General features: G+C 34.0%; 1 protein-coding gene across 1 annotated transcript in view; it reads left to right on the top strand.

Annotated features, from left to right (window-relative positions):
• CHD1 (chromodomain helicase DNA binding protein 1) overlaps positions 1-16,998 on the top strand; it is a 70,439-nt gene extending 53,441 nt beyond the window's left edge. The window contains exons 29-36 of the mRNA XM_068981129.1: positions 178-306; positions 750-1,013; positions 1,367-1,507; positions 3,345-3,523; positions 10,692-10,788; positions 11,954-12,005; positions 12,761-12,971; positions 14,391-16,998. Coding sequence (XP_068837230.1) covers positions 178-306; positions 750-1,013; positions 1,367-1,507; positions 3,345-3,523; positions 10,692-10,788; positions 11,954-12,005; positions 12,761-12,971; positions 14,391-14,736 — 1,419 coding nt within the window. The 3' untranslated portion in view covers positions 14,737-16,998. The remainder of the gene's footprint in view (positions 1-177; positions 307-749; positions 1,014-1,366; positions 1,508-3,344; positions 3,524-10,691; positions 10,789-11,953; positions 12,006-12,760; positions 12,972-14,390) is intronic.
• Positions 16,999-17,353: the final 355 nt, after the last annotated feature.

The following is a 17,353-nucleotide window of genomic DNA, read 5'->3' as shown; positions in this document are numbered from 1 at the left end:
CAGATTAATTTGCATTTGATTAAGCTATATCACTTTTGTTGATAATTTCTAAGATTGTTGTACCAACAGACTAAGGATTGGGTATGAGTGTCTATTCTTTTAGCTTCATAGATTTAGTATTTAAGATTTTTTAATGGAATCTTTGGGGTTGGTGAGAATAAAAATAATTATTTTTAGGGAGGTTCAAAAAGGCGAAAAGCAAGAGCTAAGAAGAATAAAGCAATGAAGTCTATAAAAGTGAAAGAGGAAATAAAGAGTGATTCTTCTCCCTTGCCCTCAGAGAAGTCTGATGAAGATGATGATAAGGTAAGAATGTGTTTTAGAAAAGCAACCTGTTAGATATAGAAAAGGGCACATGGCATGTTTTCATTGGGCTTTACATTTGAAATTTGAACTTAGGCTTAAAATTTTACTTTTAAATACTGAAGTCCTTTTTTATAGTTTGTTGTGTAGTCTCATTTATAGAATAGAATTCTGCCATCCAGTAGAATATCATATGTCACTAAAGGGAGAGAGCAAAGGTCCTTCCTTTTCAAACATTTGCCATTTAAAGACATTGTCTCATTTTGTTATGAATTTTGAAAGGGATTGGCTTATCTTAGTTTTTCTTGCATGTATCATTACTAACGGGATTCTGGATTATTTCTCTCAGAATCCACATACATGCAATCAGTAGTCATGCAAAGAAAAGAAATTAGTCTTTGTCAAGATTTGGTTAGTAATACATTGGCCATACTTGCACTTTTCAGGATGAAATCACTTCTGTGAAACATCCAAACAAAAAAATTAAAACAGAAAGAGACAGTGAAGAAAAAACTGAGCCAGATGTTTGTATAAAGAAGGAACCAGAAGAAAAGAGGGAAGCAAAAGAAAAGGAAAATAAAAGAGAACTTAAAAGGGAGATAAAAGAAAAAGAGGATAAGAAAGATATAAAGGAAAAAGATTTTAAAGAGAAAAGAGAAAACAAAGTAAAAGAAGCTATACAGAAAGAAAAAGACATAAAAGAAGAAAAGGTATGCAAATCATAATATAAAATTTAGAAAGTGACACAATCAACATATTTACATTTTAGGAGAATAAACTGCCTTTTAGCCTAGTTAATCTCAATAACTGAGTTCTTTAAAAATACACATGCATATCTAGTAGAGTAGAAAACAGGTTTAAATCCTTTTTTAGATGCCTTACCGAATAAGTGACATCATAGGATAGCTTTTACTTTTGGTTTTCCCAAGTGGGGAAAAGATAAAATACCTAAGAATGTTAAATGTGAATAAACTTTACAGACTACAATGAGAGTAAATTGTCTTCTGGAGATGTTAATCATTTTTGCCTTTGTTGTTGTGTTTTTGTTTTCTCCTTTCACTAGCTGAGTGAATCCAAGTCTGAAAGCAAGGAAAGACCTAAGAAATCTTCAGTGTTGGATGCTCCAGTTCACATCACCGCAAGTGGTGAACCAGTGCCCATAGCGGAAGAATCTGAAGAGCTGGATCAGAAGACATTCAGCATTGTAAGTAGTAAAGTTTCTGGTTATTGGAAAAATACCTATAACATTTGAGTTTATATTCATTTTTTAAAACTTTAAATTTAGAGATGCATTTGAATTTGATAGTACTGCAGTTCATAGTACTGGGAGTTCTTACTGTTCCCTTGAACATGTCAGACAAGTTACAGGACGATTTTACTTGCTCTTCCCTTTGCTTGAAATGGCTTACTCCTTCGTTTTCTTCAAATATCTGCTCAAGCATTACCCTTGTCTGAAATCTTATATAAGGTAGAAAGCTCCCTGCTGTGTCTTACTTTTTTTTTTTTTATCATAGCTGTCACCATTTTAAACACTGTCTTGTTTATTTGTTGGCTCTATTCTCCTACTGGAGTACAAGCTCCATAAAAGCAGGGTCTTCATTTTATTTACTGCTCTATTTTCTGGGTCTAGAACAATGCCTAGAATATAGTATGTGTTCAACCTACAAGGGGCTTCCCAGATGGTGCAGTGGTAAAGAATCTGCCTGCCAATGCAGGAGACACAAGAGATGCAGGTTCAGTCCTTGAGTTGGGAAGATCCCCTGAAGAAGGAAATGGCAACCCACTCCAGTATTCTTACCTGGATCCCAGGGACAGAGGAGCCTGCCTGGCTACAGTCTGCAGCATTGCAGAATTGGATGCAACTGAGCATGCACCCAACTGAGTCTGAGCAGCAGAATATAAACTACCAAAATTGAACAAGAAATAGAAAATGTAGAGAACAAATATGAATAACATAAAAATTAGAAAACAAATGTTTTCCCTTTTTAAAAAAGTCAGGCTTGGCTGAGTTCTAATTTTAACTAAAGAATACACAATTCCCAGTGTTTCCAGTGTTATTTAAATTATGCCTGACAAAAGATGGAAAGTTTCCCAACTGATGTGAAGAAATAGGTCAATAAAACAATAAAGTACTCAGAAACAGATTTTCACATATAAGGTAGACACCTGATTATAAGAAAGGCCCTTCACAGCAGGGATGTGAGGATTTCTGATTTTCAAATAAATGGTGGCATTAAGTCAACCAAATATACCGTCTGTAGTTGACCCATCCTTGCATACCCAGAAGTAACCCTACTTGCTACTCATGGATATAATTACTGTAAAATTTAAAGTTGGTTTTGCATTTATATACAATAAAATTTATCTGTAGTTTGATTTTCTAGCAATATTTTTAGTCTGGTGTTGGTATAAGGTCGATAGTTTTTATTACATCAGTTGGACTTCATTGAATGGTACAGTTTGGGGTATGTTGTCCCTTTACTAGCATTCTAGTGATATGTAGGCCAAGGAAAAGATGGGCTTCTGTCAAACACCCTTACATCCCTGACTGCCTGCAGTAGGATAGCAGCAAAATTCATCATTAGCTACTTTGTTTTGTCCTAAGGAATTAGAAGAACAGTTTATACTTGTAGCTAGGTTGAAGCTATAGCTTTGCCAGTTTATTATATAAAGTTTCTTTTACATTTTATTCTGTATTAGAGCCAATATAGAATATTAAGTTATACTCTGAAATATTTTATCTTTTAACATTAAAACTGTTTAGAATGGTGTGCTACAGTGTAGAAAGTAACTGTTTTTGTAAAAAGTAAGTAAAATCCAAGGCTTTTACTTACACAAAGATTGATTTTTAAATGACAATGGGAAACCTTGCTTTTTGAATAAAGTCTGAGGGGAAAAACTCTTGACATTTAAGAGCTGTGAGGTGAGGTTTAATGCTCATTTCATGGTACATTTACTCATGTAAGTATCACTGGAAGAAGTAGCTCTGTGTTGAATTCATGCCTTTAATATGTAGTTCTGGTCTTCTTTTCCTATTTAAGTGTAAAGAGAGGATGAGGCCTGTCAAAGCAGCATTGAAGCAGCTTGATAGGCCTGAGAGAGGCCTTTCGGAAAGAGAACAACTGGAACATACTAGACAGTGCTTGATAAAAATCGGAGACCATATCACAGAATGTCTGAAAGAGTATACAAATCCTGAACAAATCAAGCAGTGGAGAAAGTAAGTGATGTATTTTTGAGGATGTGTTAAATTTGTAATTGTGTAACTGTCTGTTTGTCTCTTACTTGTGTCTAGGGCTTCCCTGATAGCTCAGCTGGTAAGGAATCCGCCTGCAGTGCAGGAGACCCTGGTTCAATTCCTGGGTCAGGAAGATCTGCTAGGATAGGCTACCCACTTCAGTATTCTTGGGCTTCCCTTGTGACTCAGCTGGTTAAGAGTCCTCCTGTAATGTGGGAGGCCTGGGTTCGATCCCTGGGTCGGGAAGACACCCTAGAGAAGGGAAAGGCTGCCCACTCCAGTATTTTGGACTGGAGAATTCCAAAGAGTCAGACGTGACTGAGCAGCTTCACTTCACTGTTTGTCTCTTGTATTTCAGTTTCTTTTTCACCTCCTGAAGTTTAGGTCACAGAATGTTTACAGAGTGAGGCTGGTTGTTTTCATTTTTTTCCTTTAAAATGTTTTATAAATAAGTGACTCCTTAATTATGCATAATGAAAAAACCACAGGTGGCATCTCTGCCTTTAAATAAATAGTGAAAGGTGTTTCGTTAACATTCAGATTGCACTTTATTCTTAAAAATTTTCCCAGTTTACCAAATTATTCTCAGTAATACCTCAAACTGTAAAGCCTTGTAAAAATAAATGTCCTCAAGCAGTGTAAAATGCAGACTGTATTTTCCCCTTCATTTTAGAACTAGCAGCAACACATTTGATCTTAAAATTGTAAACCTGAACTATGATATGATGTGATAAGTGATATTATAATGTGATAAGTGATATTAATCACTTAATGATTTACCAAATCCAGGTCACTGTTAAGCCGGACTACTAGACAGGCTAGGAAAACAATAAAGTGAGCATAAGCTAGTTATTGACAACTATTTATTAACCTACTGATTTTTTTTGCTACATGCAGTGCATTTGCATATCAAAAAAAAACATTTTCATGACACATTTCTGCAGGAGACATGATTTCACTAAATTTAAAAAAAAAAGAAAACTATCCTTATCCCCTTCTTAAACTCAACCAGGACTCATTTTAGAAAGAGGAGATAGGAAGTTGATCGTGATCACTAGGCTTTTGTAAACAAGTGAAGCTGAGCTTATGTCTAAAAAACTGAAGCCTTGCGTGGACGTAAGAAGAGTCTAAAGTCATGTGCCTGTAATGACGTGCAGTGGCCACTGAGGTTGGATCACAAGACATGCATACTTAGTTGCAACTTGCCTAATTTTTGACTTTATGACCTTGAACAGTTACCACTATGTATGAGCCCCCCAGTATTATCACCTGTAAAATGCTAAGACTGCATATTTTTCAGTTACTGAAGAATAATGAAAGATTTTATGAAGAGTGTGTGTGTGTTAGTCACTCAGTCATGTCTGACTCTTGGCGACCCCATGGACTGTGTCCTTCCAGGCTCCTCTGCCTACAGGTCTTCCCAACCCAGGTATTGAACCTAGGTCTTCTGCATTTCAGGCAGATTCTTTACCACGTGAGCTACCAGGGAAGCCCTTTTATGAGGAATGAGAGGCAGTAATTCTCAAGTACTATATTCATAGTGTCTAGTTTAATATTTTATTTATGGTTGAAGTATATATACTGGAGCTTAATACTTTCCTAAATACCATAAAAGATTATTCCATTTTTCTCAAACTCTTATCTACTCATACAGTGACCTCTAAAGTACAGAACTACAGGATAGGAATACAGTAGTTCAACTATATATACCAGGATTAAGTGAGAATATAGCCACATTCTCTGTCTTTTCATATTTGAGCCAAAGTTAAATTTTCTGTGTCATTGACTCCTGAACATATTGATATCTTGATTGTTGTTTGTCTGAGATAAAATTGGAAAATAAATGCAGTGAATTATCTTTAAAGCTAAATTTAGTTAAAGGATTATATTAAAATTATTTCCTGCCTTTAGTGTAACAGGAGTTTAGTTTCTCTCTGAAAATACTTGTGTACTACATACCAGTTTTTAAACTTTCATGTAATTAGAGTTTAGATTTTTGAGTTTATGAAGAAGGCAGAGTATCGATTTTACTGGCTTTTTAGATTAGAAATGAGCAGCATCTTGTTGAAATTACGTGTTGACTAATAAAAGTAGTTACTTCAGATTTAGTTAGTAGGAAAGGGGGAGGAAAAAACCTCTAAAAGAAGAGAGACCAAGTAGCCAAGAGACTTTTGTGTTCACCCTTAACTTCCAAGGCTTTATTCCTCTTTCTGCACAGCTGGGCAACTTACCTTTTGTTTTTCCTCCCACTCTCATCTACCTTGATTTCATATTCCTTGGTACTTATTCCTGCTGCCACTGTGTCTGATTATACCAGATTCCCTTAAATGGTAAAGGAGAACAGAAAGACCCTAACTGAGAAATATTTCAAGAGCAAATTAGTTTTTATTCTGCTGTCTTGGAGAAAAAGGGGGGGAAAATGTAGAAGCAAGGGAAAGAGTCCCTTGTATTAAAGGTTGAACTTCTGATCACCTGACCCTGCCCTGACTCCACCCCACAGAACACAGCTACGGTTACTGATTCTACAAAAGGAAGAACTATCAAGACCTTACCTGCAATTGTAAAGATAGAGACTTGATCCATGATTATACTTTAAGCAAATTTTTATAATAACCATAATTTTATAACCTGCTTTATTTCTTATGGATGTTTATATACAAATATTTTGGCTTGTATATAAACATGAATAGTTGACGAGGAAATGCGACACTAGTTTTTTATTTAAAAATCACTTGTAATCTAGTGATAACCATAATAATGCATATTTGTGTTTCACTTTTACTTTCCTATGCTTTGTTCTAAGATCCCTTTAAAAATCCTCTGTTTAGGAAGTCTTAACAGTTACTAGTTCAATTTTACACAAGGAAAAAAATGGACTCAGGTAAACCTTGAAGGGCTAGGACCTGGGGTATGGCAAAGGAGGCGTGTAACACGTGAACTTTAACAAGGCACTCACTCTTGGACTAGTTCCAGGTCTGGAGTTTTGCCCAAGATCACACAGTTTAGCAGGTGATATAATTAGGATCAGAATCTAATTTCAACTAGATTGTTTTCTACAGGAAAAGTATTTTTAAAGAGAAATTACTAACAAAAACACAGTTTATTAATTCCCTATCTCTTTACTCTTTTAACTCTAGAATGGCGATAGTTGATAAATTCATTTCAGGGCTAGTTGAATTTTCTCAGCTGCTGTGGATTTCACTTCACTTCAAGTTTGTCCCTGTGGTGGACAGGGAAGGCTGGTGTGCTGCAGTCTATGGGGTTGCAAAGAGTCAGAAACTACTGAGCGACCAAACTGAACTGAACTGAAGTTTGCTTATAAATTTTATTTCAAGGTTAATGTCATACTTATAGTGAACATTTTAACATTTTCTGATGACCATTTCCCTAACACAATATTCTTAAAAACTTAAAGACATGCTGTGGGGAGGGGGGACATAAAGACATGCTGATTCTTTTTAGCCTTTTGTTGTAATAAACAACAAAATGAAAACTAGAATGTGCACATTATCTTTAACGAATAACTCAAGTACATTATACATTAATAGAACCCAATAACATTAGTCACAATTTTAATTTCATTTATTTTTAAACAAGACAAAACTTGCATTTTACTTTATTAAAGTGTAGTTAACTTCCACTGTTAGTTTCAGGTATACAACATCACAATTCGATAGTTTTATAGATTAGGTACCATACAGTTTCATGCTGTTGACTCTCTTGCTTGTGCTGCATGTCACCTCCCCGAGACGCATTTATTTCGTAACTGGCCGTTTGTGCTCTTAATGCCCTTCACCCGTCTCACTCACGCGCTTGCACATGTGCCCTCTGGCAGCCACCCGTTCGTCCTCTGTGAGTCTATCTCTGTTGTAGGTTCTCCCCAGCTGGAGTCCATCCATGTTGTCCCGAATGTCAAGGTTGTATTCCTTTTTATGTCTGCGTAATATTTCTTTGTTTGCGTGTGTGTGTGTGTGTGTGTGTGTGTGTGTGTAAGAGAATTCTACTTCTTTATCTAGTCATCCATCTATGGATGGACACTTAGGTTGCTTCTTTGTCTTGGCTTTTGTAAAATAATGCCACAGTGAACTTGGGGGTGCATATATCTTTCTGAATTAGTGTTTTCATTTCCTTCAAAGAAGTACAGAGGAGTGGAATTGTTGGATCATATAGTAGTTTTATTTTTAATTTTTTGAGGAACCTACATGCTGTTTTCCATAGTGACCATACCAGTTTATATTCCCAGCAACAGTGCATGAGGAGCCCATTTCCTCCACATTTTGGCCAACACTTGTTTTTCCTTTTTCACAATAGCTGTTAGGTGTGAAGTGATATATCTCGTTTTGGCTCTGATTTGCTTTTCCCTGAAGATTAGTGATATTGAGCATCTTTTCATGTACCTATCAGCCATCTGTATGTCTTCTTTAGAAAAATACTCGGGTTCTTCACCCATTTTTTTCTCAGTTGCTTTTTTTAAAATTTTAATTTCAAAATAAGCTGCTTTAGTTTAATGTCAAACAATGGATAATAATAGGATTTGGCTAATTAGTATGTAAATTAGAAAAATTTTAATATATTTAATATTGAAGTTGTTGAATGATTTGATTTCCCCAACCGCTATCTGATATTTTTCATGACTTGATATTAGCTCTTTTTTCTTTCTTTCATTTCATTGATAATTGATTACAGAGAATAGTATTGTCTAAAGAATGTTTCAAATAAAAAAGCTAAGTAATATTGACTCTACTTAATACTATGCATGAAGTGTTTAGGGGGAGATACACTGATACCTATACTTTTTCTTTGAAATGCAAACAGAAATTAGAGCGATTGAGAGGGATGGCTATATGGAATGATATGTGATGAAGCAGGCACAGTAAAATGCTAATAAGAGAATCTAGGTGTTAAGTATATGGGTGATCACTGTAAAGTTCTTTTGTATCTTTGATGTATGAAAATTTTCATGTTGAAAAATTAACAAAATAGTTATGCATGTGTATTATGAAAATGTTCCATTAGTTTAAATAAGCCTGCTAATATTAGTCTTGATAACTTGATAAGCCTTGTTAATATGCTGCATGTTTTACTTAAGTAGCCAAAATTTACAGGCTATATGAAGTATTACTAGAGAAACAAATTTTGAGAATATTATACATATATATGCACATTAAATACAGGGTTTGAATGACTGCTCTTTAAATTGCAATACATTTTATAGTTTTTGTAAAATTATAGACCCAAATATTGATGAAGAAGCAGTATCATCTTTTAGTGCAGTTAAGCAAACAGCTGTCCCAAACTAAATTAAAAAAAGAAAAGAAAGCACTTGAGAAAGCCACATCTGACTTAACAACACTGCTAAGAATTCTTTTAGAAATCACCAGTTATCCATCTCTGTATGTACATATGCTGGGATAATTTTGCAGTTATTGTATGACACAGATTTCTGATTTCCAGAATTTATTAACGCTTTGTGATTTAGTAGTTTACAAGCAAGCAGCTCTTCACACATATCTGTGTTCAAAATCAAAAGGCTGGGAATGTTTGATCTTAGTGGAAAAAGAATTAGGAACCCTGTCTTTTGGCCTTACCTAGTCACTTAGTCTTATTACCCCATTTGTTTATTTTAAAAATTCTCTGCTACATCTGACTGTCCCTACGTGAAGGATGGTACAGGTTAGGTACTTTACACAGTTATCTCATTCAGGACTTCCTGACAGTGTATATTTTGTTGTCCTGGGCAACTGATGCTTGGTAGTTGAGAGAAATACGTCTTGGCTATTAAGAAATCCCCAAATTAAGTGCTGTTGTTATATAATTTTATTTCTCCCATAGAAAGGAATGAGAAAAGTTATTTTCTAGCTCAGGATTTTTGCTTGTTTAGACTTTCTTACTTCTGTTACTATCACTGAGAGATGACTTTCTTTGGGAAAGTCATTATTCACAAATACAGGGTTTTATTATTTTTTTAAAAATCACATAAGTGTGGACTTGTGCCTCAGTGGTAAAGAATCCACCGCCAGTGCAGGAGACATGAGTTCAATCCCTGATCCAGGAAGATCCAACATGCCTTGGCACAGCTAAGCCCATGCACCTCAGCTGTTGAGCCCATGCTCTAGAGCCTGAGAACTGCATCTGCCGAGCCCGTGTGCCACAACTGCTGAAGCCTGCACACCTAGGGCCCGTGGCTCTGCAACAAGAGAACCCACTGCAGTGGGAAGTCCACACGTCACAACTAAAGACTAGTCCCATTCACCGTAACTAGAGAATAGCCCACTTAGCAACGAAGACCCAGCATGGCCAAAAATAAATTAAAAAAAAAAAAATCACTTAAAATCTGTTGCTTGAGCTCAGTAAAGATATTGATGTTAGGTAGTCCACTGAACCTCCATCATTGGCTCTTTAGTAATTTCTTTACTCTGTTTATGTAAGCAAGATTCAAAATCTTTAACATACCTACTGGAAAGCTAGAGGGTCGAGAAAAATTGTAAATATATGAAATTATTACTATTATAGTGATGGCAGACAGACTTCAACTCACATGTCACTGATTTGTAGTGGCTCTGAAGAAGCTGTGTTGAGACTAATCCAAACACTGCATCTGAATTTATGAAGGAATACCATGGTCAATTACTAATCCTAATCCCAGCATTGGGATGGGAAGAGAGGCGTAAACATGGAATACTGTCCTGGGCTTACAGTGTCTGATCATGTTACTCTTCTGACCATTACATCACAATTATAAAATGACAGTACCTTTTAATGCATTATTCAGGACTTCTCTTTCACAAGCTTAATCCATGTTTTCTGATGATATTTTACTTCTAGTTCATTCCTTTTATATCTAATCTGAACCATAATATGAATCCCTTCCTGATTTGTAAGTTTACTTCTCTTTAGTTTCAAATCTTCAAAGACTATAAAATGAAGGAATTTGGAAGAGAAGTAAAAGTTAACACTGTCTAGGTTTTTTTGGGAATTTTACCCACTTACGAAGGTTTTTTTGTTGGTTTCTTTTTTTTAATGCTAGAAATAACATCCTGAGACTTTTTTCCAGAGAGGGCTAAGATGTGTGTGTTTCTGTGTATACTAAAGGGATTTCATTAAAAACTAAGTATTTTTGATCAGACTAATTTGCCTTTTATTCTTCTAGAAACCTGTGGATTTTTGTATCTAAGTTTACTGAGTTTGATGCAAGAAAATTACATAAATTATATAAGCATGCTATTAAAAAACGGCAGGAATCCCAGGTAAGTAAATGCATCATTTTTCTTTATGTAATTAAAACAGATATTCTTCCTTATACAAGAATTCAGCTAATAAATGTAAAAGGAATAAGGGAAATAGAAAATCTCTATTAGTATTAATACCACAGTAAAAATTGTTGCAGGTGAGAGCTTCCAAAGAAAGCTAAAATTAGTGGGCAAGAAAACGAGACACTAGCATAGTCTGAAAGTATCTTCTCCAAGATCTTTATTGATAACAAAGAGAAAAATCATAGCTTTGTAGAGGAGAACTCTGCCTTAGCTGCCTTAAACAAGCAGTTAAGATTAATGTCACCAGTGATAAGACATATTGACATCATGAACCCCCTGTATTGTGTAATGAAAAAGGTACATCACTTTGTGGAATTCTTGGCGAAAAGGAATCTCATGAGTCAAATCATGAGAAAATATCAAATAAACCCCAGTTGAGAAATACTCTGTAATTGTCTAGTACTCATCAAGTGTCAAGGTCTTAGAAGACAAGAAAAACTGTCCCAGATTGGAGGAAACAAAGAGGACCTGAGTCCCAGATTGAGTTCTGGAGAAAAAGAACTTTAGTGGAAAAATGTGAAATCTGAATAAAGTCTGTAGTTCAGTTAAGAGTATTGTACTAAAGTATAAATTTTTTAGGTTTGATTATTATACTATGGTTATATAAGAAACATTAAAATTAGGAGAAACTGGTGAAAAGCATATGGGAACTCTCAGTACTATTTCTGTGGCTTTTCTCTAAGTAAAATTATTTCAGTTTTTTTTTTTTTTTAAGTCATAAGACCCATAGTTTCTGCTTTTAAAAAATATAAGATCCCATGGATGGAGGAGTCTGGTAGACTGCGGTCCATGAGGTTGCTAAGAGTCGGACACGACTGAGAGACTTCACTTTCGCTTTTCACTTTCATGCATTGGAGAAGGCAGTGGCAACCCACTCCAGTGTTCTTGCCTGGAGAATCCAGGGGAGCCTGGTGGGCTGCCGTCTATGGGGTCACACAGAGTCCCACACGACTGAAGCGACTTAGCAGCAGCAGCAGCAGTGTTACATTTATACATTCTAATAGAGGAAAACTTCTTTTAGCATCAGAATTTTCTTTTTCATGTTTTACAATGTTGTTTGACGCCACTTAAAAGACTTACATATGTGTGTTTATTTTAGCAAAATAATGACCAGAACAGCAGCTTGAATACGCAAGTGATTAGAAATCCAGGTAAGTCAGTCTTGTTAATTGTTTTGGAAAGTCAGTTTAAAAACTGGCTTTTTTTTTTTTTTCGCTGAGAGGGTGAGGTGTTTTAGATGATACATGCCCATGTTAAATCTAGTATCTTAATAATCCTTTTTAGCTTATTAACTTTTCATAAATCACTATTACCAGTTTCTAGAAAATATAGAATTGTTGAACATATTTTCAAAAAATTATTTGGAATATTAACAGATTAGTTAATATTAATAGACTAATTATATTAATCTAATTAATTAAGTGATTAATTGCTTTATGCAAGAGTCATAAAAGTATAGTCTGAGAAGAAAATAGACCTTAAATTTTTCGTTGTAATTCTTCACATTTCAGATTAAAGTAAACCTGTTCATAAGCCTTAGTATGACTTTTTATAAACTATTTTCTAAATGCTTTAATTGCTTGTATTTGGGAACTGGACAGTCAAGAATCCACCTGCATTACAGGAGACTCAGGTTCAGTCTCTGTGTTGCGACAATCCCCTGGAGAAGGGAATGGCTACCCACTCCAGTATTCTGGCCTGGAGAATCCCATGGATAGAGGATCCTGGTTGGCTGCAGTCCATGGGGTCTCAAAGAGTCAGATAGGAGTGAGTGACTAACACTTTGACTTTCTCACTTTTGTTGGTTGGAGCTGGAACAGGAGTTCTTATAATCTAGCAGTTAAATTATTTTGTTTACCTTTTTTTATTTAAGTCATTAACAGAAGTTGGACACTTATCTTAACAGATGTGGAAAGATTAAAAGAGAATACAAATCATGATGACAGTAGCAGGGACAGTTATTCATCTGACAGACACTTATCTCAATATCATGATCATCATAAAGACCGACATCAGGGAGATTCATACAAGAAGAATGACTCTAGGAAGAGACCTTATTCTTCTTTTAGTAATGGTAAAGATCATCGTGATTGGGATCACTACAAGCAAGACAGCAGGTAAACTTGGCAATTTTAAAATTTTGCATATTGATGTCTTTATTTGTTGTGTTTGACTTCATTGACCAATTCAGTTTTCAGGTAATCAAAACTCATCTTATGTAAAATAAAGGTTAAATAAGAAAAAATAAATTTCTCTATAAAAGTGGGTTTTTAATTATAAATTTAAGGTCAGAGTATACAATAAAAAATATTTAGTGTAGGGAGTTCTATAATTAGTCATGGGATTCGTTGTTGGTTTGGAGAATATGGGCTAAAATACTTATCACAATATAGTGAGGTAAAATAAAACATTGATGGACTGTGGCTGAGGTGTGATGGTGAATTCTGCGTTCCATTGCATTAAAAAAACCTAATTTTTGTTTGAATAATTAATTTATGTGAAAACAACTCATTGAGGTTAAATTTAAAGCAATCTGAAGATAGTCTTGAAATCACGAAGTTTTCTCCACTTATTATTTTTTTTAAGTCTAAGTAGTAACAACTGGAATATAATAACAGAATACATTTTACTCCTGTTGACAAGGGGATATTTTCATTTAATAAGCCAAATAAAAATACCGAGAAGAGTAAAAGATCAGAAATTAAGAAATTAATAGGTTTCTTTGTATTTTAGTTGTGCTCACTGAAATTTCTTCCGAGATGCACAGCCACATTATAAACTTAGGAAAGCACACAGTGAGAAAGAAAAGCCATATTTGTAGTGATAAATGTTTATAATTTCACAGACTTGCATAACAGTTTAGATTGCTTATAATAAGGACCTTTTGTGAACAAAAAAACATTAAATTATGTTTGATGTATTTTTGAAAAGGCAAACATCTTAGAAATTACTTTTCATTAAACTCCCATAAATTTTTAGCAGACTGCCACACACTTATGTGTGGATTAAATTTCACAATGATTTGTATATCAAATCTTCCTATATAAATAATCAGATTAAAGAAGCTTTCAATAGGCATCACTAACCAATAAAAGTTCTCATTTCATAGACTGTTCTAGATATTTTTATTTATTTTTCCTGCTGCAGACTCAAAAGGCTCTGATTTCAAGGGTATTTTAGATGGATATAGTTGTCTTAATTCTAATTAATTAATTCCAGTAAAGAGGCATTAATACAAATGATGCATGGAAGAGAAAGTAGCAACCAATCTTAAATGGCCTTGTGAAGTTAGATGCCATCTCAAGTGCTTGGTATGGTTTCACTTTAGTTTTATGAATGGAATAGTTTTTCCAGAGACATGCAGAGATAATTTTTCAGTGATTTTTAATGAACTCACTTATGAAATTTTGTGTTGAAACACTGAATTTGTATAGAATTAGAAGTATGCATTATTTTTGTTTTATTTTTAATAAGATTTATTTGGAAACATTTAATTGGCATTGCTAATTTAAAATTCCTAATTTCTCTTTTATTAGATATTATAATGATAGAGAGAAACACAGAAAACTGGATGATCACAGGAGTAGAGACCACAGATCAAATCTGGAAGGAAGTTTAAAAGACAGAACTCATTCTGATCATCGTTCTCATTCAGATCATCGGTTACATTCAGACCATCGATCAAGTTCTGAATATGCACACCATAAATCTTCCAGGGATTATAGGTATCACTCAGATTGGCAGATGGACCATAGAGCTTCCAGTAGTGGTCCCAGATCTCCACTAGACCAGAGGTCTCCTTATGGCTCCAGATCTCCATTTGAACACTCAATTGAACACAAAAGTACACCTGAGCATACCTGGAGTAGTCGGAAAACATAACAAAAACTGATACTGTCTTTCTGGACTTTTCTTTTAGCCATATATCATAAACCAACACAGTAATTGCCTTACATGACTTGAAAGATATAAACAGATCTTCTGTCAGTAACAGTATTGTTACTTCTTTCCAGGATGCAAGGTCTATTATCCCAACAGAAGAGAAAATATTTTTATATTTAAGGATTATGCTGCACTGTACTACAAATATTGTAGTACTATTTTTTTTTCTTTTTTAAAGAAATGGAAAATGTTTACTATTACAGGGACCTCAACACTGCCCTTCCATGTAGGCTGGATAAAACTGTTTTTAAGTCAGTGATTTTAGACTGACGTCCATTTAAATTATGTTTGTATATGAACTTTACTCTTACCTGTGATCATGTTTCAGGAAGGAATGAAAGAGAGTTCTTTTCTTAATAAAGAAAACACACTCAAGGACTTTATTCACTTTCCAAAGCTACTTGTTTACATTGTACACTGCGACCACCTTGCCGCTTTTCATCACAAGCTTGAATATTTAAATTCTGTACCTATATCTGTAAAATAGCCAGGAATTTCCTGTTTGTGATCTATTATTATGCCTTTTTACACACACACAAACAATGGCTGTAAATTATTGTAAATGAATTAAATGAGCTTTCCTTACTTCCTTCCCCTTCTCAGGCTTTTTTTGACTGTTCCTTTCCCTACCAACTCAGGCCTTCTTATTGTTTAAATATATATATATATATCAGTGTAATAACACTTTTTAATGATTTGTCTTGATGGAATCATTGTTTAGAATGTAAAAAAATGGGGAAAGGGGCCACTTAATTCCATTATAGTCCTTTTTATATTGACTATTTTATTAGATACATGTTATTTCTTTCCTTTTCCCTTTTTTAGTCAGTATTGTGTAACAGAATGGTGAGATGATCTGTAAAATCTAAACTGCATGCTCTGGAAACATTTTTTTCAGATGCATTTGGTTTAAAAGGGTAGGTCTGTGAACACTTCCAGGATCCAAAAGGCCAAAAGTTATTGTAAATCCATTTGTTTTCCTTTTCATGTGGGCAATAATGTCAAACGTGCTATGCAGCCAGGTAACATTTTAGATAAACTTGATTGACTTTTAATAAAAACTGTTAAAATGCACACTGACTGTATATAAAAACCTTATATATGACAAATTAAATTTAAGAAAAAGGATATGTGGGCTCCTGTAATTTTCTGCTGCATTCTTATTCCCTCAAGCACCTAACTTTTTTTTTTTAATAGTAACATTTAGTTTCCAGAAAAGAGTATTTTGGTAAGCAGTTGAACATTGTTAATTTGTGGCACTACAATTAAATCTATTTTGAAGAATATATGAAGTAAAATTTAGATAATAGAAATCTTTGCTGGACTCTTGATTTTCTGCAGATATTATTTTAGAATGCCTTATATTTATTTACAGATTTTTTTTTATTTTGTTATATTCAGTGGGAATTTTTTAATCTTGTGGCATACACTCTTGGATGTGTGCTGTGATATAACACATTTGAACCTTAACTTTGACAAATATAAGTATATTGATATATTCCTGTAATATTCTTAAATGTGTCTATAGATTAGCTGTGGGAGTGATGTACAGATATTTGTCTATAGATATATTTTTAATATTTTCCTTTTATCCAGTTAGGTCTAAAATTTACACTATGTGTACTAAACAGAGCTTCTATATCCCCCCAACCCTTTTTTAACAGCAGTGATTTCTGTTTAGATAGTTATCTTGAATGTCATTTCCTGGTATGTCAGATAACTTGTGGAATAACTCAATTTTTATAAAAGTGATAAAACAATTTAATGCTGGTATACGTTTTTGTAAGAGTTATTTTTTCCACTATTAGTATAAATGATTACTTTATTCCACAGTATAACATTTAATAAAAAATTTGTAATGCTTATTAAAATCATAATACAGCTAACAGATCAGGGTTGACATTTTCCATTCATCACTTTGTAGCTGGGACATTCGCATTATATCCTATTGTGAAAATTTAATAACTCAGTACTACATTTTTGAGATAAATGGAATGGACTCTTAACTTTCTTAACAGTGCTATGTTGAGTATTTCAGGCAACTAATCAGCTGAGTTGAATGAAAAATCTACAACTGTATGTAACATTTATTAGTTGATGGCAAATATGTTCATTTTTTGTAAGAATCAGCAGTTATGTAGAAAAGGAACAAGTCATACATTTTTAAAGACAAAATGGAGAAAAACATCAGTACATAGGTATGACAGGAAACATGCTCTATAAAAATATGCCTAATTTTTGTCTTTTTACATGCTCATTCTGATTTGCCATTTTTATCCATTTGTGTTTAATTTTTTAAGAATGAGGTTATGCATAGTACTGTACTAATTAACCCTCCACCTTAAAAATATACAATAAATGATTCTTATTAAAAGCAATGGTCTGTTTTCGTATAAAGAAAATATTCTTTGTTTAGGGTATGTTAGAAAATAATTTTCAGACTGGAAAGCTGTGAAAAACGAGTGAGAATGCTTCGTTTGTTAATTTCAGAGTGAGTGGGTTAATAAAATGAGAACCTTTGAAGTTGCATAAAATGTAGACTACACATGTAATTTCT

The sequence above is a fragment of the Capricornis sumatraensis genome, chromosome 9, assembly GCF_032405125.1.
Source record: "Capricornis sumatraensis isolate serow.1 chromosome 9, serow.2, whole genome shotgun sequence".
Classification (NCBI taxonomy): Eukaryota; Metazoa; Chordata; class Mammalia; order Artiodactyla; family Bovidae; genus Capricornis; species Capricornis sumatraensis.
The sequence above is the reverse complement of the archived record's forward strand: the minus strand, read 5'-3'. Positions and strand labels throughout refer to the sequence as shown.